Source organism: Archocentrus centrarchus, chromosome 21 (assembly GCF_007364275.1).
Source record: "Archocentrus centrarchus isolate MPI-CPG fArcCen1 chromosome 21, fArcCen1, whole genome shotgun sequence".
NCBI classification, from domain to species: domain Eukaryota; kingdom Metazoa; phylum Chordata; class Actinopteri; order Cichliformes; family Cichlidae; genus Archocentrus; species Archocentrus centrarchus.
The window spans coordinates 35167539-35190429 of NC_044366.1; the positions used below are offsets into that span (position 1 = coordinate 35167539).

A 22891-nucleotide genomic window follows, 5' to 3' on the forward strand; every position below is an offset into this window, starting at 1 on the left:
CCAGATTCATGCGGTCTTCGCTGAACAGCTGATGTTGAGATGTGTGTGCTACTTGAACTCTGTGAAGCATTTAGGTGGGCTTTTATCTGGGATGCTGTTAACTTGCAGTTTCTGAGGCTGGTAACCCTGATGAACTTATCCTGTGCAACAGAGGTAACTCTTGGCCTTCTTTTCCTGGGGCGGTCCTGATGAGAGCCGGTTTCATCATAATGTTTGATGATCTTTGTAACTGTACATGAGAACACTTTCAAAGTTCTTGAAATTTTTCAGATTGGCTGACCTTCATTCTTAAAGTAATGATAGACTTGTTTTTCTTTACTTAGTTGAGTAGTTCTTGCCATAATATGGATTACAACATTACTCAAATAGGGCTATTCACTCTATACCAACTCTATCTCTTCACAACACAACTAATGTCTCAAACACATGAAGAGGGCAAGAAATGAACTCTTCACAAACCACAGCTGTTAACTGAAAGCCATTTCCAGGTGACTACTTCATAAAGCTGACTGAGAAAATACCAAGATGTGCAAAACTGTCATTTAAGCAAGAGGTGCCTACTTTGAAAAATCTAAAATATAAAACATATTCTGGTTTGTTTAACACTTTTTTTTTGTTTACTAAATGATTCCATATGTATTTCTTCATAGTTTGGATGACGTTAGTATTGCTCTACTATGCAGACAGTTTTTAAATAATGAAAAACCATTGAATAGGTGTGTCCAGACTTTTGACTGGTACTGTATATAATAAGCTGTTTCATTAAAACAGCAAGTTTTAGGACAGACACTTTTAGGAAATAACAAGGACCAGAGTGGTTGTGAGAGTAAACTTTGTAAGATTAGATCAGATCCTGTCATCAGAAAGAAAGGCCTTGTAACCACAGAAATATTACATTGTAATAAAGAATTAAGCAAGTAAATAAATGATACAGGGTGCATCAGTGTTACAAACTAAATGCAGATAAACTCTCTCTTTATAAATGCTACTTGCTAAAAGGTCCTCTGTTCATCAGACCGTCTTGCACCAGTTAAATTCTATACATCCATGTTTTGCCTGTTTCATCAGCAGTTAACCTGGAAGCTCTGACGGTGTTGGACATGGTGGTGCATTGCAAACAGGTTCTTCAGATGATCATTATATAATATGTAAATAATGTTGCTGATGCAATTTTGTTATGTTTTTGAGACATAATTCTGTAAAATAGGTATACTTGACACAGATTACTGTATAGAAATAACCCCACCCCACACACACACTCTGGAGAGAAAAAAAAAAACAGAAACAAGGGCAGTGATGGGGCAACAGCATTTCATTTTTATAATTCATTCACTGCCATGATTACATTTTCTTCTTCATTATTCATATTAATCCTCTGTCATTTGCGTCACTCTCCTGAAAGACTAATCTGTTACATTACTACGCTGTTAAATTTAACTTTAAATGCTCAGTTAATATCCAATTTGCTCTGACAGTATAATGATCTATCATTATATTGTGCAGGGAAAAGTCAGCGTGACGCTGACGTCGCTCCAGCAGCCCTCTGTATGTTTCGATCTTTAGTATATTTCCACTGCAGCTGGCCCTTTAACGCCTCTTGGCATTGATGGTTGAAAAAAATGTGAATGAAATCCAGCCATTCATAAAAATAGGCCAGTGCTGCGCTGTGATTGGCCAAGCCGAGCTTTATGCATAAGTCATGACTCCGGAGAAACAATTGGCTCCTCACTTAACGGACAGGCTAGATTCACCAATCAGCGCGCGTCTCTGCCTGCCGCTCGAGCCCAGGGGAAAATCGACCGGGTCATTAAAGAAAAAAGCTCAGTCAAGTTTTGTGAGTCGAAGGAGAGACATCAGCGTATCAGTGCGCAGGCAACTACAGTATTCTCGACACGTTGTTTTCTATTTGTGGATATTTTATCAAATTGTTTCGATAAAGAGGACATATATACACTGACAAGGTAGGCTGCAATATTTATTTTGGCGAAAGCCTGGCTTTAGCAAATCAGTCGTATCGTACATGTTTTTCTAATGCTCTTTTTTAGACTACGAACGAACGCAACGCCATCTTAATTAAAGATATTTACTTTGGCAACCATTTTATATCGACTTACATCTGCGTGAAGCAGTCCGTGTGTGGTATTTTAACCCAGACTGTGTTGTATTTGACCCTCGGATTATCTACGTGGATATCAGCTTTTGCTTATCAACACGCTCAGGCGACTGTTTGTGATTTTTTTTTTTTTTTTTATGAATGGACTGGCCGCTTTTTTTCCACACGGATCGAGTTTCACTCCATTGAGAAAAACAAGGGAGGGCTTGGTGGGTGGGGGGAAGGGCGGGTAGGAGGCGGCGGCAGGGGGTGTCGGGTGATCTCAGCCTCTTACCCCCAATCCTCGGCTGAAGCGCAGAAGTTTTCTAAAGTCTGTTTTTTTCTGTTGGGAAAGTTCAACTGCGCACTGCCAAAGTCTGACTTTTAAATCTGTTTTGGTTCCGCTGTGGTCGAAAGCAGGTTAACTTTGGTTTTGTTCCGTTTACGCAGCATGTCGCACGCTGGATTTTACATTTCTGTGTTTTCAGCCTTACGCCACTGTAGTTATAATAATGGTAATAAACGTTATGGGACACGCTATGTATTAAACGCAACAGTGTGTGTTTACTATAGACGCAAAGAGGTAAATTAGAATATAGTCGGATAAAATAAAGCTAAAGCGGGATGGTCGTTGCAAGTTTTTGCTTCATGCATACAGCTGGATTCTCACGTAATCTAACAAATCTGTGTGACTGTCATGGCAAAATAGAGCCAAAAAAGTTAATAACTTCAACTTAAAGTTGAACAAATGTCCCACATGACATGCAGTACAGTGAGCTCTAATGTTAAAAGTAGTATCTGTGCTGGGCGCCTGTAATTATTGCCTAGCAGCTATCCTTTTATTCGTCATCCATTAACGGGAGATAAGAGGAGTGAGTCATGTCTGTGTGCTGAGGGAGAACAGAGGGCTGCGCTCATGCCTTGTTATTGTTTAAAGGGAACTAGTGTCACTAACTTCATAATACTGGCTGCAGGGAAGCAGGGAGCTCTGGTTCTGCCAATTGGAACAGCAGCACTGTCACCCAACAATAGCTCCAAGCCTCTATAAGACACTAATCAGCTCTTTGACTGGCCCATTTTCCTATCTCATTCAGGAGGCTTTGAGCTTTAAAGCATGCCGCAGACTCTGAGTGGGATGCGTCTTTCCAAGTCTTTTACTCAAGATCTCCAAGCTGATTATAGTGGAAAGTAGTGCCCACAGATGGCCAGTGAGTGTGGCTTATATAACCGCGTTACATGTGCTCCTTAATGACTGTGTTTACATTGTGCTTCTTTGGTTCAAAGAGCTGTTTGTAGGTTAGATAAAGGACTGAAAGAAGATGGTGGCCTTGTTAGAGCATCCGAATATGTATACATTCCTGTATGATGAAGTCAGAGCTCAGAAATGACAACAAGGTTTGTTGGATTGTGAGTTTGCTGTAACAGGCGGTGCTTCTGAGGAAAAGGCTAGCCAAGCAGGTTTGTGACACTTGCTGTTTGTTTTCCAGTGACCCACAGAGCAGTCTCAGTGCTGTCGCTTTAAAGCGAACACCTCCCCCTCCCCTTCATCTTGGAGCCCCCCCACCCACCCAATCACGGAGATAACATGGACAGATTCTATGACCAGCAAGTCCCATTTATGATCCCACCCAGTGTAAGTGGACACACGCAGCCTCCTCAAACATTACACTTTCATTGTCTTTACATCATGATTGCCCTGCACACACATCCATAGTACATCATCTGTATTGTCCATCAGCTATCTTCTGGTACTGTGTGACATTTCATATTTTTTTTGTCTTTTTCTTCCCCAACAGCACAAATCCCATGTGGAGGAAGTGGCGCACAACAGGCCTCTGAACGATAGGAAAAGGAAATTTATTGACACGGAACTCGCCCAGGACACGGAAGGTAACGTCCCCGATATCCATCAGCACTTCAAAATAGAAGCAACTGTACTTCATGGCTAATATTGTTTTTGTTTTTTTGATTATCAGAACTCTTCCAAGACCTAAGTCAGCTCCAAGAGATCTGGATCGCAGAAGGTGCGTTCTCCATTTATTTAAGTTTGGCTTCACATTTAAAGGACATGCTGAATCAGAGAACCGCTCAGTTCTTCAGTGAAAAGTTACATCAGTGGAGTCATCGTGCTGTCTCTAAATGGTTAACAGGATGAAACTTGGAAAAGTTTTAACATCAAAGATTAACTCAATGAAAACGTGCTATTTTTGAGTTAACATTTAGAGCAAAGTCCTACTCATGCAAATTGCTGACTAAGACCTTTGTTCATAATTTTTGGCACGGCACATACACATCAGTGTTGTGTATTTATCTAAAATATGCTGCATTTGTCCTGTACTTTTACAGCCCAGGTGCCTGATGACGAACAGTTTGTCCCAGATTTCCAGTCAGATAACTGTGAGTACCTGATATCTGTTATTTCTAACAATTGTGAGTCCTACTGTATCAACACATTCTTTCATTTATTCTGGCTGTGACTAGTGAACCTGGGCAAACCTGTGCAGAGTCCACAATAGCAGTGGCTAAAAAAACAACTGCATCAGAAATGTTCACTGTTCAATGTTCATTGGGCTTGTTCCTCCGTCAGCCCTTTTTTTTTTTTTCTTCCTTGCCCGTCCTTGTGTCTGTCTTTTGTCAGAATGTCTTCACTAACATCGTTCTTTGTCTTCAAAAACACGGTTCTGGGAAATGCTGCTCTCTCTCCTCCCTCCCTTTCTCTCCTCCATTTTGAGTTTAATCAGCCGATTGGCATGGGGCATCACATGAGCCAAGCTCCTAATCTGATTTCACACTTTCCCGCACTCAGGCCCTGCTGCTGAAGTGGGCTAGATTCCAGTGGACAGGGCTGCCTGTTACAGTCCTGCTCTCCACAAATCACATCTTTCAAACTGTCTTCATGACATCCCTCCAAAATGCTTCACATGTCACTTTAGAGCTGGAGAGGATGGATACAGTATATATAATATGCCCAAATGGAGCATTTTGTGACACCCCCGCCCCACTTCTCCTCTCCTATCTTTGTGAGTTTATATTTTGGTCCAGTGCGTAGGAGGTGTAGACAGGGTGTGGTTGCTGTCTGTCTTTGCACGGCTGCCTTTCTAAATTTTGGCCTGTGTGGTCCTCCAGCCTGCAGAGGTGGAGAAAGTGGCAGTCGATGCATCGACAAGTTTTTGTTTTTTAAATAGAGGGCTCCATCCAGTGCTGTAAGCACGGTAAAATGGCACTGTGGCGTATTCTTTGACCTTGATGCTGTCAGTGTGTGTGTGTGTGTGAGAGAGGGTGTGTGTGAGAGAGAGCGCGAGAGCTGGGTAGTCAGTGCTGTTGCCAGGCTGCAGGTTATTCTCTCACAAGTTCAGCAAAACCAGCTTTTCAAAAGTTGTCAGGACATCGCACGGTGAGCTGCTCCTTCACTTCTCCAAGCCTGACCTACTTCTGCTTTGGTCTGGACTGAGAAAAGATGCATAATCTCCCCATTAGTTACTTTTCTCTGCATGAGGAATCTAACTTGAGCCATTAGGTTTCAGAGTGCACTCAGGGGAGCTCACGTGCCCATTGTTATCTCCACACAGGTCCATCAGCATGCTGGGTGATTTATTTGGCTTGTGTTCCCCTGTGCCCGGGGATCTAGTTTCTGCCTGGCTATTATGTGGCGCCCCGGAAACTGCGGCAGAAAGCTGCAGCTAGTGTCTAATGGTTACAGCATGGGAGAATGAAAATCATTCACAGCCATTAGATTACAGCTCCACTGAATTATGAATATTGGTATTGACAGCCCTAATGGGAATCAGACGAGAGATTTAATAGCTTTTGTGTGTACAGCACAGTTAGTATCATGCTACCTAGTGGTGGAGGATAGATGGTTGTTTTCAGTCGACCATCATTAGCACAGATGATAAATAGCTGCTAAGTGGCTCTGTCAGTTGGGGGAATACAGACATCGTCCATGCATCCATTTATCCATCACTTCTAAATCTGGTTAAGAGAACTGCAGCACTTCTGTTTATGGCTTCAATTAGGTCATATCTGGAGTTTATCTAATGCACTCAATTGAGTTGCTTGTCTCTGTGTCTCCTTCTGTCTAGTGATGTTTCATGGCCCGCCACCAGCCAAGATCAAACGAGAGCTGACTCCTTCCAAAGAGCTTTCTCCTTGCCACCTAGACAGAAGTCCCATGCCCTACGGAGAGAAGTGCCTTTACAGCTACAGGTATGTCGTGTGATTACATTCCAGCAGCAGCATGTTCAGCATCCCTCTCTAAAAGGGAAAAAAAAAAAAAAAGATTTCTAGCCATTTTTAAGTTGACCTCTGTCTCCTCTCTTCATCCCCAGTGCCTGCGACAGGAAGCCCACTCCTGGATTCAAGCCATTAACTCCCCCCTCCACACCAGTCTCTCCTTGTGGCCCCACCAGCACAGCAGTAACCCACCCACTGAGTGAGCAGACCCCCTCTCCCCACTCCCATGTAGCCAACCCAACCCCAGGGGGACGTCCAGTGCACATCCAACAGTCTATAGCAGCCAGCACAGGCCCTCCCAACCAGCAGGCCCTTCCAGTCAACAGCCACAGCCCACCCTTCGCTGTGCCCTGTGCTCCCATCAGCCAGGATGCCAACAGCTTCACACCTGAGCACAGGTGAGTACCCACAGACAAACTTCAGTCATGTTGTGACATATTTTTTTATTTTTTATTTTGGCTTCCACCAATCATATCGTCTGCCCACTTCTTCCTCCGTCTGTAGATTTCAGAGGCAGATGTCAGAACCATGTTTACTTTTCCCCCCATCTGAGAGTCAAGGCCGCCCCCAGTTCTTGCCCCAGCCTCCCAGCAGCAGCAGCAGCACCAATAGCCTGCCACGTGATGGCCGGCCACCATACCACAGGCAGATGTCAGAGCCATTGGTGGCTGTGCCTCCCCAGGGTTTCAAGCAAGAGCTCATCGACCCACGATACACCGAGCAGGGTGTCCCCGCCATGGGACCCCCAGGTCCACCCCCAGGCCCTCCACGTCAGGCAGCTTTCCACCCCATGGCCATCAAGCAGGAGCCTAGAGACTTCTGCTTTGATTCTGGTGAGTAGAAGGGCAGCAGTTTATAAAATACGTTAAGGGTTTATCACCCCTCCCTGTGGAGTTCTCTCGGTATTTTTCTATGCACGTCATTTGCAAGCTGTGTGAAAGCAGTTATTCAGAGGGGCCAGCTGAAAGTGAGGAATGTGTCTGGGTACTAGCACATGCCTGTGAGTTTTAGTATGCAGCATAGGTCTGGACATGGCTGCTCATTTTATACACACACTCACACACACTCAAAGCCTAATCTTTCCTGTGGATGTGGATAAAAGTGGATCTTTTAGCTAAACGTGAGCTTCCAAGGGAGAAGGAAAAAATAAGTGGGTCATTCAGCCGGGTGCAGAGAACCTCATCTTCACTGAGCCTACCTGGAATGGATCTGGGCCAGTGCCCGCAGAGGACTTGGTGACCTGCAGCACAGCAAGTTGGTTCTAAAAGCCTGGAAATCGTCGGCTTGGGGCCAAATGGTGCCATTCCTCTTTTAAAAAGCTTCGGTTAAGAGCGAGGGCATAGAGCCTCCTTGCTCACATGGTTTAATTCAAACAAGCCAGAGTGACGGTCAGTGCATTGTTTGATCCCAACGCCCACACAGCCAGCTGTTATCCCTGCTTTGATGCATTAACATCCCCTTTTCCTTAAATTCTGCAACTTCTTTTTTCATTTTTATCTTTATCCTGTCACTCACTGTGTATTCCTTTTCTGTCTGCTGTGTTACGGGCTGAGTAGTGATGTAATAACAAATCCTCTTACGTTCTTATAGCCTTTAAATGCCTACGTCACAGTGCCCTCGCATCTCTAGATTGTGGGAAGATGTGTGTGTTGGGCATATCGGCGTGTAACTTATTCTTTCCTGAATATCTGCAGATCATATAAAACATTTTGAGAGCAGAGTCTTAAATGTGCATTAGTTTTTTTTTGTTTGTTTGTTTGTTTGTTTTTTTAATTTTAGATTTCATGTATTAAATGCTTTTTGTAAATGTGCAGCTTGCAATATAAACAGACCTTTTGCTCTTTTGGTTTCCTCTAACAGCCTTTGGAGTTGCTTCTAAGTTGAAGACAAGTTTTCCTCAGATGTAAAGGATGCGCTCACTCCTGAGTGCCTTATAATGCGTCTCCTTCTCCCAGCATCACATTAGCTAAATGGGAGTCCACTAAACACTTGTCAACAAACATCTGACTCCAACACAAACTCCACATAAGGACGACAACACAAAAGCTAATGTTGCTTCAGATAGTATTTGGCTAGCAACAGTGTTTGTGAGAAAGCAAGCTAAGCCAGCTAGCTGGTACATTTGTCTGCATTAGCACTTAAGCTAATGTTTATCCACAAGAAATCCAGTTTTATCTAATGAAGCCCATCAGACCAAAGAAGAATCTGACCATTTTGAATGCCAGGGGACAACTACAGTCAGTGCACATTGAGTTATCATTAGTAGTAGTCTGCCTTCTGAAAAATGTTAGCTAAATCTGGCTTGCCTGTTAACACAGACAAATTACAGATTATCTAAGATAAGATAAATACTTTGTTTATCCCACATTTGGGAATCTCAAACAGCAAAATACAATATTGATTGGATGCAGTCAGTTAATTAATCCAAACTCCCAGGGCTCATTTGGAAGCTTAACTGGCTATTTTCAAATGATTTTATCAGCCACATTTACCAACTAACCATCACCAGATTCGTGCAGCCTAGCTGTTACAACTAGCTGGCTATAGGTATCTTGCTCACTAATGTTACTGCAAATAACATCTGAGTAGATATACTAGCTGACTAGGTTGCAAACCTGCTTCACAAGCTAAGTAATTCTTGATACCTGTTTATGTAGAAAATCATGTAATAGTGCAAAGCAAAGATATACAACTACAGGTATACAGATAATAGTTGGCTCGTCATGTCCAGGCCAGTTATACTGATACTCAGGTATACGGTGCAAATGCTGGTCTCCCACTTTTGGACACTGCTAGCTCGCACACGTTACAAGCAAACCTTTGGTTTGCTTAACGACCATGCCTGTCATTACTAAGGTTATACAGAGCTCCTGCAAGAAACACTTAAGATTGATTTCTGGTTTTCTTATCAGCAGACAGGAGACAGAAGAATGGGGGTTGGGGTGTGGAGGAGTAGTACACTCTGCAGAGATGCTGAGAACGGAAGACAGGCTTTGACCCCTCAGGGGGAGGAACTGGTGTAACTTGATTGTCATTGAGATTTAATACAGCCACCATGGTGCTAATCCTATTTAAAGGCTCGGAGGACACGCAGGGGATGTTGAGTGCTGTGCAGTGTACTCTGATCCAGGCTTTAGTCCACTCCAATGTGTAAGCAGACCATGCATTTTTCAGCCCAGCTGTTGAAGCTCTAAATGAACATAGGCCCGTAGAGTTATCGGGGTGACTTAACACATTAATTTCGCTTGGACTGAATGTCTCCTCGAGAACCACAATCCGTCTGAAGTGCAGATACGTTATTAGGGCTGTGTATCTTTGTGCACAGTGGCCCAAATATATCCATCAGTTGTGAGGTGGATTTTGATGTTTGATATGAGAGTGAGGATGTTTCTAGTCTAAATTTATTCTCCTATCTTTTTTGTCTACAGAAGTGCCTAACTGTCAGTCATCATTTGGGAGAGCAGGGAGCTTCTACCAAAATAACCATGACAGTAAGTTCAGATTCTTCTCTGCTTTTGAATAATTTCATGTGTAAAGACCCTTATGACTTATTGAGCCACTGAAAGCTCAGCATAAGGTGAAAGGATAGCGATCAGCAGCACTCAAGGTGAAGTGAAACTCTCAATGAATTCAGATGCACATGCATAGTTCAGTTAGCACAGCATAGTGCAGCATATCAGAAGGGGGGTTGAGCACAGTGCATACTTGTGGGAAGCAGCTCAGTTCTGCTGCTTTGCATTCATTTCAGATGTTTGGACTGAACATGGTCACCGACCTTCATGTCAGATCAAAAACGCTCACTTTCATCTGCTGGATTTCTTCCTTTCTTTTCTGTTCCAGGTTTCTCCTTTGACAGAGATGCTCAGCTATACTTTGATGATACATGCGTGGTTCCTGAAAGATTCGAAGGTAAAGAGAAAAAATAAATAATATTTTTTGCCCTTAAACTGATGAGCATTTTATGACTACACAGTGCCTAAAGAACACTCCAGTCACCATCTGGCAGAAATGTCTCACACACTGGCTCTGCTGGAGAACATTACTGACTGACCTTTGTTTGTGCCTCTTTCTGTGGCACCCTCTCCTACTCCGTCCCTCTTCTCCTGCAGGTAAAGTAAAGCAGGAACCATCAGTTTATCGTGATGGACCTCCTTACCAGCGCCGTGGCTCCCTGCAGCTCTGGCAGTTCCTGGTCACTTTATTGGACGATCCAGCCAACGGACACTTCATAGCCTGGACTGGCCGTGGGATGGAATTCAAGCTCATTGAGCCCGAGGAGGTCAGTCCCCAACTTTGTGCAGCACTGCTAACATCCTCTGACATGACGTTTGTAAGCTACAGTCTCTTTGTCTCGTGTGGCCTTTAGGTGGCTCGTCGCTGGGGCATCCAAAAGAACAGGCCTGCCATGAACTATGACAAGCTGAGTCGCTCACTGCGTTATTACTACGAGAAGGGCATCATGCAGAAGGTAAAGGCACGTTCAGTTTTCTTTTTCTTTCCTCAGCAACTGCTTCCTGAATGAGGCTAAATGGTGATGGTGATAAATACAGATGAGGTATCCTCTGGTATTAACTACAGTTAAATAGTTTGGGCCTAACCTGCAGGCCCCCCATCTCTTCTGCTAAATATACCCTTAAGTTTATGTTTGAGGTTATCTGATACAGATTTCAGATAGTGCACTAAAATCAACAACTGATTTACATTTAATCTGAAAAAATAGAATATAGGGGAATTAGTTATTTAAATCAGTATTTCTGCTGTAAGCGAGTATTCTTCTGCCACTCAGGTGTGCAGAGGTCTGTGATTAAAATAACATTTATTTGATTTAAATGTGTGTTTTGTGTCATTGCTCAGGTGGCTGGTGAGCGGTATGTGTACAAGTTCGTGTGTGACCCCGAGGCTCTGTTTTCCATGGCTTTCCCCGACAACCAGAGGCCCAGCCTGAAGGCCGACCCAGACAGCCTGCCGGGGCTAGACGATGACACCATGCCCCTTACCCACTACGACGAAACTGCTCCCTACCTGCTGGATGGCGGGGAGCAGTGTGTGGCAGGCCTGCCCTTTTCAGATGGCTATGGCTACTAAACGAGCAGCACTGGGGGGGCAAGTCCCCCAACACACAACACACATGTACATGCAAACACTCCCAATAAGTCTCTCTGTGCCCACTCTTTAGAATCCAGAGCTGGAACTGCCAAGCTACTTGGATCAACAACCTGGCACTCTGCTCATTCTTGGTTTCCTCTCCTGCTCCCTGGAAAATAGAACTCTGTTGGCTCCCCGGCTGAGAATGGAGGGGCTGGGGGGGGGGCCTGTGAGGCTCCCCTACTGCACCATAAGAGAGAGAGAGAAGAGACGGTTGTAAAACCAATGAGGGTGAACTGGACCGGGTCACTCCGCAGGGGGGGCTGCTGTTGCTGTGGAGACCAAATTAAGCACAGCCACAACCAGCCAATTTTAAGTGGACTGATAGACCCCACCCCCTACCCCTCCTTTTGTAAGAGACTGGGCGGAGAAAAAAGTTACACTTCTGATTTTGTGACAATCTGCTTTTCTTAAAAAATCACATAAACACCAGAGTGAAAACATGACAAATCTAATGAGATATTCTAAATGCACCACTACTTAATAGTTGCCTTTATGGTCCCCCAACTATTCATGTCACTACATTTGCCCCATGAGATCCGTGAAAGGGCTTCAATTTGCATAAAAACGGATTGACAAAAAAGACAAAGAGCATTATGTTAAACACATCTCTGTAGATAAGACAACCTCGTTTGTTTGGGTTTTGGTTGTTGTTTTTTTTTATTTTTATGTGCCAGCTGTTTTATGATTCTATCCAGACTTCAGAGACCCAGAGCTCTCAGGTTGTTTCTGGGGCGTTGCTGTATTTCAGGCTAGTTGGTTGGGCTGCTCTCTCGTGTAAATGTTCTTTAACTGTTCTGCCCGTGTAAGAGATTGTATCTGCTTCCCTTTAAAGACTGCACCCCACAGTAAGAGCCTACAGTCTATACAGTACACTCCTCATGTCCTTTCATCACTGCTGGGTCTGTATTGCTCAAACTTTAGCATAACACTCCCATCTCTTGTTTTTTTTTTTTTTTTTTTTTCTTCAGTTTTTTTAAATGGACACATACACTAGTATCTTTTTTTTTTTTTTTTTTTTTCCCAGAAGGCGTTTATAAACCGGTAAAAGCCTAAGACGTTGTATGATAAATGATCACAATGCTCCTTGTTTTTGTATTTCTGTCTGGGTGCTTAATGTTTCCTTGGCAGTGTACCAGTTCCTCTGATGCACCAGTATGGCAGGAGCATCAGGATGCTGCATGCAAACAAAAGAAAAGAAAGGGGTGATACTTGGACATTTGACACCTCTCTGCCAATCACAAGCTGTCAACAGGAGACCACTGCTTCTCTTTGCATGGTGTAATCCGTTCAAGACTGTGTGTCCACTAACGTATTGCTTTACCGTCTTTGGACAAAGAAGATATTTGTGATATTCTCTGCAGTTTTTTTGTGTTTATCTGTTTCTGAATGGGGCAAAGACAAAATGATATAAAGTATATATTTTTGCTATAAGGCTGTGTTTGTTTTGATTTTAATGTATAAGCTGTATAGTTTTGGCTCTAATAGAAATGTACCCTTTTTTTAAAAAAAACAAAAAACAAAAAAATCTGTCCTTGTGATGCAACTACTGCAGACTGTTTTTCTTTGTGTTGGGTTGGGGAAAGGATGAGATGTTGTGTGCGTGCGTGCGTGTGTGTGTGCGTGTGTGTGTGTGTGTGTGTGTGTGTGTAAAGGCCAGAGCTCCAGCAAAGGCCAAAGTGAACACACGTGTTGTTATATCACACAATGCAACTGAGGCACAGGGTTTGTCTGTACTTGTATAGGCTTCAGCTTCCCCTCCTCACAATGTGTTTCTTACACTGCTGACTTTCTGATAATCTGTACTGGGTACAATAAACAGTCCTTAATGCTTCACTGCCTGGACTTGTGGTGTGTTTTGTGGTTTTTTTTATTTATTTTTTGTTTTTCTTCCATCCATCCACCCACTCCTCCTCCTCCTGCTTGCAATCAGCCAGTCAGCTGACTGGCTGCTGTGGTCTGGCAGTCACTGCTTGACCTGGCTGATTTGTGAGTCACATGCCTCTCCTGACTCTATCGGTTACATTTCTGGGTAAATGCTTACTCGTTTAATCCAAATGTGCTTTGAGCAGTGTCTGGTTAGATATGTATAAGAAAAATATATTTATGGATGCATGAATGCAAATTTTTTTTTAAGTGCTGTAACATAGGTTTCAACTCCTTAAGCATATCTGATGATCGTTTATTAAATACTCTAAACATTTAGGCCTGGGCACAAAAACATCCAACTTGAGAACAGTCAGACAGGTCTGTGCACAGTCTGAGAACTGCTAAATGTATGCTGACACATGCAAGTTCATTCTTCAGTGGCTGCCTGAATGATGTTCAGACTGTCTATATAAACATACACACACACCATGGCTTGTATTAGATATATTTCTTATATACAATAGGGTATAATAATCTAAAACAAGGAAGAAATATTATGAATTTTGATCTAAGTCAGCAGCCAAACTGAAGCCCTGTGGAGGCGCTCACCGTGTTAGCTCATTTGTACAGACGGTCAGAGGTTTTCTTAGTCATCTGTTCTCAATGAAAGAGCGTTAAAATCAATTAAAGCAGACATTGTTCACCTGAAATGTGGCTTTACCTTGTGTTTTGAGCCTTTGAGTGGGAAATGTTGCATTGAAAGTTAGAAAAAAGTATTAGAAGTCAGTGGCAAGGGGCCACGTCATGGAGCTCTTAACACTTTTTAAGGGACTGAGTTTGGTTGTTCCCAAAGCACATTAAGGCAGACTGAAGGTGAGCACACCAACAGAAGATCAATACACCAAGCTCGGTCTGCTAATGAAAGGTGACTTCCTCACAGTGACAGTGTTGACACTGAAGAATGAAGGCTGAATAGTATTGAACAAATTGCATCACTAAACCATGAAGGAATTAAACTTATTAATTTCACCGGGTGATGAAATCACACAAGAGGGAAGCTAAAGAAAGCAAAGCAACCGCCATTACCAGAATGAAACATAATGTGTGAACAAGAGACAATAAGGAAACTAACACAGAGACAAAACAGAAGGCAACAAAGACAAGAAAACACAAGATTGTAGAAAACATAAGAGCACTTTGAAATATGATAATATTAATTCAATTAAAACCAAGACAAACATTTAAATAGTACTTCTCTGTGATTCCCTGACTTATGAATTATCGTGTCACAGGAGGCCAAAGTAGTACAAAACATCTAATGAGCCCAGTTTGTGAGTCGTTTCACAACCATTGTGTGAGTTTTGTTTTTACTTTCAAGATTTCCCAACTCCTGGGTCCTACTGCAGCCAACCCAGGCTAACAGTGGTGATCAGGATAAACAGTCACACCAAGGTGCTTATCAACTCACTAAGTTAACTCAACATTTCCCTCTCACGTTCACATGGGGGGTAGTTTTCTTCCACAGAAAATGGTTCAGAGTGCCACCTACTCCAGAGATGTTATCAAGTGGTGATAAATGTATATATATCACACTGTTGTAAAAAGGATGAGATGAATGAAGCAGCAAATCATTAATCTGGTGATTTAGTGCACAGAGTGGTAAAATAAACATTTTAATTCCAGTTAATTATTTTTATCACTGAGTGCACTCTCAGTGCTGTGGTTTAGTTCTACGGTGATGGCTGCACATTAGAGCTCTGAAGCTTTAAACTGGATCCATTTAAACAATAAAGCTCACTGTCCCACAGCCTGATGAAGGAAGCGTGGAAATCACTTTAGTTTCTCAGCAGATCAAAGTGAAATTCATTTGATTGATTGAACAGATATTCTTGGTGTGAGTTCTGTGTTCTAGTAGCTGCGATACCACCAGAGTAAGAGAGACGTGACAGCAGATTAGAATCAAGAATAGCAACATTTTATGAATTTTCTAAATCACCAAATTAATACATGCACATTCCCATGACAACAAAGAACAAAGACAAGGGCAGACCTTAATATACACAAACACACTGAGGGCTAATCGGGGGATTGTGACACAGCTGGGAAAAGGTGAAACTCATCAATGATGGGACAGGAGGAAGTAAAATTACCACAAGACGCTGGACATAAATGACTATTAACATCAAACAGGATGAGAACTATAACTAAATGGGGAAACACAGATACATAAATGAACTTAACCTAAGGGAATTAACACAAGAGGACAACATAGGAAACTCTACAATACAAACTGGAACTAAGAGCTTAAGACTGAAAGACCAAGGAAATGCACAAAGATGAAAATGTGAACAATAAGCAAACTAAGAATCAAATCGAAGACATTTAATAGCAAATAGAACTTGAAAGTCCATAAAGTCAGCGTTCCCAACAAAAGCAAGTCCAACTTGACATGAGTGGGAAGAGGGGGTCAAAATCAAAAAACAGAAAGTACAAGAGTCTAGAAAACAGGGACGACAGCTCAGAAGGTCAACCTGGCCATGTGAGATTGTTCTAGGGGTCTGCCTGGGGGCTAGGCAGAGCTGAAGAATAGTTTAGAAGACTGACCCAGAAGAGGTCAAGAAATCCTTCAGGGGGCCGGTCTGGAAGCAGAGCAGGGCAGACAGATATCTCTGGAGGTCGGCAACGGAGGTCACAAAAATCTTCCGGTTGTTGGACTGGAGACCAAAGTGGTAACAGAGTTCCTCCATAAGCTTGGGTCAGCAATGAGGAAGCAGGGCTTGAAGGCCAGCAGCAGAAATGGGGCTCCTCGGGAGGCCAAACAGGAGCAATGGAAGAGGTGAGACCCCTCTGGAGGCTTGGCAGGAGGCTGGCAATGGTGAGATGGTCAGCAGTGAAGGCAGTGCCCCTCTGGAAGGCAGGCTGGAGACCGAGATGAACCAAGGCAAACTCGGGTAAAATGAAGACCACTGGCTCTGGACACTCTGGAGACTTGGTGGGCTGGAGCCTAACAGTGCACACAGACTCAGCTGTCTTGGACTCTCTGGACAGGACTCAGGATACTCAGAAGACTCAACTGGCACATGCACAGCAAGCAAAGTCTCTGAGTTATCCAGCTCAGAAGAAGGCTCAGGGTTAGCCAGCACAGGTTCCTTGGGATATTTGATAAGAAAATATTTAATAATAAACAGAACTTGAAATTCCATAAACTCAAAACTCTGAGTCAACAACCCGGGAACATGACAGAACTGCTACCCCAAGGCACATCTTTCTACAGTGTCTGGCTTGTAACATGGCTCGTGGGTTAAACCAGTCCCAAATTGAAGTACGTAGCATGATAGTATCTGGTGAAACTGTAGCGCTCTGGACTCAGACTTTGTTTTGATGGCCAGCAGCACTCTGCATGGTGATGAGTCAGAGCCTTATCAAACCACAGAGTGTAAAAGCCAAGCTCTGGGCTCCACTCACACAGCCTGGTGCTACTTTTCATTGATTGAGAGAGCAGAGTGCCTTTGAATGCTATGAGAGGCCTTTTAGTGTGCTCCTGGGAGGTGCCCTTCCCTGATATTGTGTGTATGTATGAGTATAGTTTCTGCCAGCACTAATAATACATTTTTTTATTAACCTAACTCTGCTCTTTCTGTTTTCCTCTGTCTTAGGAAAGTAGTAGATGGAAGGTTTTGGTTGACCTAGAATATAGCAAGTTTTCACCTTAAAGAACCGCTCTCCTCTCCTCTTATGATTATTTTTTGAGCAGTGATGAATGAACAAAGTAAGTGTTCACATTATTTTTTTTTTAATTTCAAATACCACTATTCAAGTTCTTAGCTGTGAATTTTCAAAAGGCATTCACAGTCCTTCTCCCTTTCCTAGCACCCAGGCTCCCCGTCTGTTGAGCCTGATGTCTTGTTTGACCCTGACCTGCCTTCAGGCACCCCCTCCTCCAGTGTGGGTGGCACATTCACATGGGAGGTTAAAAATGATGTGAGACAGGCACTGGAAGGAGTTTAGATGCCTGAGGGTTATCCATCTGGCCAGCTTTTTGTTATTCCCCTGCTCTGTTACTGCGTTTTCCAATGGGGTCACACATCAACACTCACCTGTCATCCAGGCATAGGACAGACTCTGACTCTTCCTTCATTACCATTTCTAGAGACATCTCATCTATTCTTAGAATAAGCCTTACCCTAATTGCCCTACTGGTTTGTCCTGTCCTTCCTCCACCCCTCAGCGGCCTTGGTCCCATATCTCTATGGATTTTACAGTTGGACTCCACATCACAGAAGGTAACTCTATAATTTTCTTTGTCAATCATTGTTTCTCAAAGTTGGCTCACTTTGTTGCTTTGCCTAAGTTACCCTCCACCAAAGAAATGGCAAAGGTCATGTTATCTAATGTGTTTTTGCTTAATGGTCTTCCTCAGGATGTTGTCTCTGACTGGGGCCCACAGCTGACATCTTGGTTTTGGAAAGAGTTTTGCTGTCTCATTGGGTCCATAGTCAGCTGTCTTCTGGATTTCACCCTCAGTCCAGCAGGCAGAAAGAAAGATACAACCAGGAGCTGGAGACTGGACTGCACTGTTTGGCTTATCAGAGGTCATCCAGCTGTGGCTTGAATATTCCCTTAAATCATTGCCAGTTTCTTCCTCTAGTCTCTCATCCTTCCAACATATTTATGGCTACCAGATGCTGCTTTTTCCTGAGTTGGAGGGATACGTTTTGGTGTCCTCAGATGAAGCCTCATCTGCTATTGCTACCTCACCTGAAGGAAGGCTCGAGGGTCCCTGTTTCAATCCTCCAAATAGAACCAACAATTACTGGACCTGAGTGTCTCCGTACCAAATACACCTGAGGGAATCTGCCACTCTGGGTAGAGTCCCACAACTGGCTCCTAGACTGATTGGCCCCTTTCCCATTTCCAAGGTGGTTAATCCTAATGTTGTCCACTTTGAGGATCTACCTAACATTCCACACACCCAGAGTCAGGCCTTGAGGTCAGTACACTGGTTTCCTCCTCCAGACCAGGACTTTCCTGTGTTTTAGTTCACTTGTGTCTGACCACTTGCCATTTCTCTGACTGTGTTTTTGCCGTCTCTCTGTGAGTTTTGCTTTTAGGGAGTTTTGGATGTTTTTATACTGTTTTTGGACTACCTCTGCCTGCTTCTATTATTATTGACCTGCTGTCTACCCCAGCTTTAACATTAAAAGTTTAATCCTGCTCGTGAGTCGAGTTTGGTCCAACCATTACACTTTCCTTGACTTTTCCTTTTGAATAACCATTAAGGATATGAGGTTTTGAGTATCTTTAAATAGATTACTATGAAATTAGATCCAATGCAAGAAGTCAGAGTGTTGCAAATGCTCCCAAAATGGTGGGGGAAATTGCAACACAGGAAACAAGCCATATTAACCCATTATATTTTAAAGTTTAAATGTAATTACAATAGTGCTGTCCAATCATGTGACTTTCATTGGTTGTTTTGCATAGCATTTAATTGGACTGTTGTTCAGTGGTCCAAAGTTCCGTTTTCAGAAGTATTTCATATCGCAATCAAGGTCTTAGAGTCTGGAAGAGTGGAGAGGCACAGAATCCATTTATGGTATGGTAATTTATGGTATATGTCATGAGGAAAATGAGAAACCGATTTTAAGAAAACAGACAAACTGAAGGCTGTTATGAAAGTAACCTGTGCTTTAATAACACTTCATCAGTGCCACCAACTAACCGCCTCCCTGCCATGCTGCATTGATGCAGTAATTCATTCAAGGAGCCTCTCTCAAATAATTAGACTATTGTCTCTTAAGAAATATTCTAATTATTTGAAATACTGTATTATTGATTTTCAAGAACTCTAAACTCTAAAAATTAAAACAAAAACGGCTTGAAATATTTCACTTTACATGTAATGAATATAGAATATACATATACACTATATTACCAAATTTATTCACTCACCCATCCAAATAATTGAATTCAGGTGTTCCAGTCACTTCCATGGCCACAGGTATATAAACCAAGCACCTAGGCATGCAGACTGCTTCTACAAACGTTAGTGAAATAATGGGTTGCGCTCAGGAGCTCAGTGAATACCAGCATGGTACCATGATAGGTTGCTGAGGCACATAGTGTGCAGAGGTTACCAACTTGCAGTCAGTTGCTACAGACCTCAAACTTCATGTGGCCTTCAGATTAGCTCAAGAACAGTGTGCAGAGATCTTCATGGAATGGGTTTCCATGGCTGAGCAGCTGCATCCAAGCCTTACATCACCAAGCTCAATGCAAATTGCCGGATGTAGTGGTGTAAAGTACGCCAACACTGGACTCTAGAGCAGTGTTCCCTGGAGTGACGAATCACGAATCACATCTGGCGATCGGATGGACGAGTCTGGGTTTGGTGGTTGCCAGGAGAACGGTACTTGTCTGACTGCATTGTGCCGAGTGTAAAGTTTGTTGGAGGGGGGGATTATGGTGTGGGGGTGTTTTTCAGGAGTTGGGCTCAGCCCCTTAGTTCCAGTGAAAGGAACTCTTAATGCTTCAACATACCAAGACATTTTGGACAGTTTCGTTTGGGGTTGGCCCCTTCTTGTTCCAACGGGACTGCACACCAGTGCACAAAGCAGCTCCATAAAGACATGGATGAGTGAGTTTGGTGTGGATGAACTTGACTGACCTGCACAGAGTCCTGACCTCAACCTGATAGAACACCTTTGGGATGAATTAGGGCGGAGACTGTGAGCCAGGCCTTCTCATCCAACATCAGTGTCTGACCTCACAAATGTGCTTCTGGAAGAATGGTAAAACATTCCCATAAAATCTCCTAAACCTTGTGGAAAGCTGGATATTTGGAAATATAGTATATGAATATTTATCTTTTAAAATTAAATTACCAAAAAAAAGAACTTTTTCACAATATACATTTTTTGAGATGCACTAGTGCACACACACACACACACACACACACACACATATATGTGTGTGTGTGTGTGTGTGTGTGTGTGTGTGATATTTGACAGCATTTTGGTGTGTTCATGAACGCCCCTTGGGTGTTATCTCTCCCTCTTCACCGTCTTTTGTTTTCTGGTCTTCCATTTTGACTTGTACCTGTAGAGAAGCAGGTTCATTTAGCCCGCTTTGCTGAGAAAAACTAGGAGAGAGAAAGACAAACACTGCATGCAAGTATATGTGTGCATCCTTGGCATGTGCACCCATGCCCAATGGAGACTGGAGCAACAGGATACAGTCTATGGGAGAGAGAGTCATGCTTCATTTATGGATTCTGGGTCAGTAAATTCATTCCTGATACAATGTTGTTGGTCTAGTTGACTGTTAATGGCGGGTCAAAATGAGTTTTAAAAAGTTTTAAATAATGAGGTCAGTATATGTACTAGTAACCCCTGAGAGCCACAGGCTCAGGCTTCAGACTGCTCTGAATGTTCTATTTCAGACAATTTGTTTTCTCTTGGATCTGTATGATGTCAGTGAGAGGGGATATCTTTAATACGGTCATCTCAGCTCTGTACACATTTGAACTGTGAGTCATAGCTGCTCTAGCCAAGTGCAAGAATAAAAGAGAGCTGGACATGAGAAAAATAGCTCCACTTTAAGTTGTTTTCCTAGATCTTTTTGTCAGCAGCAGTCTGTTAATTGGTCTGAAAATGACCACCTCGTTCTGTGGCTCTGTATACTTTTCCTTCTCCCACTTATAAACCTGTTGTACATTATTAAAAGTAAACCAATCAAATGATTGTAATTCATTTCACAGGAGCAAGTGAGGCATTGAAAATGTCCTGTCACTTTAGAAACACCTCCTCTTGTCCAGAACCATTTAACTGACTTGGCAAAGGTGAACAGTTAGTTATGAGCAGGGTGTCTGTATGTTTGAAAAAGATTTAAGGCAGCATTATAAATATCACTCAAAATCAATACACAAACAGAATGCTTGATACATTGCCTTTGGCTCCAACTGGGAGAAAAGTGAGCAAACACAACCGGCAGTCCTTCAACGTACATTACAGTACACGACTTTGAGCTGCTGCATGGAAGGTACTGAACCAAGGCAGTTCATTGTAATGTGCTTTCTGCTGTGAACCTTCAGATGTACCCATGCACACAGACACACAAAGCCTCCTTATACTGTAGTTTGAGAGAATCACTTGCACTATTCTGGCTTCAGTTACTGAGAAATATGGGTCACGCTACCAGGGAACAGCTCAAATCTTTCACAGAATTTGGCTAACATGCTGTGTTTCACACAATGCTCATTACCATGGTGAGACTTTAGTACCAAAACTCTGTTGCATAACTGATTTCTCACAAACACACACACCACCCACATGACATTTATTTCTGATTTTTATGAGACTCATATTTACTTTACTTTGACCATGTCTGCCCTCTAGTGGACAAATTTTAAAGAAAATGTACTGAGCGGTCCACAGCTTTACCTTCACATTTGTAATTAACAGTCTTGGCCAAAAGTTTTGAGAATGACACAAATATTGATTTTCACAAAGTTTGCTGTGCTTTTAGATTATTTCTTTTTGTCAAATGTTTCTATGGTATCCTGAAATATGATGACAAGCATTTCATAAGTTTCAAATGCTTTTATTTACAATTACATTAAGTTTATGAGTTTAAGAGTTAGTATTTGCAGTGTTGGCCCTTCCTTTTCAAGACCTCTGCAATTCACCTTGGAATGCTGTCAATAAACTTCAGTGCCAAATCCTGAGTGACAGCAACCCATTCTTGCATAATCAATTATTGGAGTGTCAGAATTTGTGGGGTTTTGTATGTCAGTCGGCCTCTAGAGGACTGACAAAGATTCTGGATGGGATTAAAGTCTGTGGAGTTTTCTGGCCATGGACCCAAATTTTCAGTGTTTTGTTCCCAGAGCCACTTCATCATTTTTTTTGCCTTATGGCATGATGCTCCTTCATGCTGGAAAAGGTATTGCTCTACACCAAACTGTTCTTGGATGGTTGGGAGAAGTTGCTCTCAGAGGATGTACCATTCTTTATTCATGGCTGCATTCTTGTGAATGAGCCCACTCTCTTAGATGAGAAACATCTAAGAGATTTTTAGGATGGTTTACTGTTGGCATGACATAGGACTGATGGTAGCGCTCACCTTTTCTTCTCTAGAAAATAATTTTTCCAGATCCCCCAAACAATTGGAAAGGGGCTTCATCAGAGAAAATGACTTTACTCCATTCCAATCCCTGTACTTCTTGCTGAATACCAGTCTGTCCTTGATGTTTTTCCTCGAGAGAGGTGGCTTCCGCAGCTGAATCACCTTTAAGAGATGGTCCTGGTGCTTTCTCGACTTTCTTGAGCAATTTCTTAAGTGAACCTCTCTCCTTGAAGTTCTTGGTGATCTTATATGTGAGTGGTTTGGGTGTAATCTTACTAGCAGCAATATCCATGCCTGTAAAGCCCTTTTAATGCAAACCAGTGATGACTGCACACTTTCTTGCAGGTAACCATGGTATAAAGAGGAAAAACAATGTTTCCAAGATTCAATCTCCTTGAAGCAGCAAACTTTGTAAAAACCAATACC

At 42.7% G+C, this 22891-nt stretch overlaps 1 protein-coding gene across 2 annotated transcripts; it reads left to right on the plus strand.

Annotated features, from left to right (window-relative positions):
* Positions 1-1830: 1830 nt before the first annotated feature.
* Positions 1831-12461, plus strand: etv5a (ETS variant transcription factor 5a). Of its 2 annotated transcripts, none has more exons than XM_030757826.1 (13): positions 1831-1961; positions 3580-3725; positions 3889-3982; positions 4069-4116; positions 4439-4489; positions 6175-6298; positions 6421-6723; positions 6830-7158; positions 9754-9816; positions 10166-10234; positions 10435-10604; positions 10692-10799; positions 11180-12461. In XM_030757826.1, the coding sequence occupies exons 2-13, from the start codon at positions 3678-3680 to the stop codon at positions 11408-11410; spliced, it is 1638 nt and encodes a 545-aa protein (XP_030613686.1). In that variant the 5' UTR covers positions 1831-1961; positions 3580-3677; the 3' UTR covers positions 11411-12461. The 2 variants fall into 2 exon arrangements, with proteins under 2 accessions (XP_030613686.1, XP_030613687.1); XM_030757827.1 differs by having other exon boundaries at positions 10692-10793.
* Positions 12462-22891: the final 10430 nt, after the last annotated feature.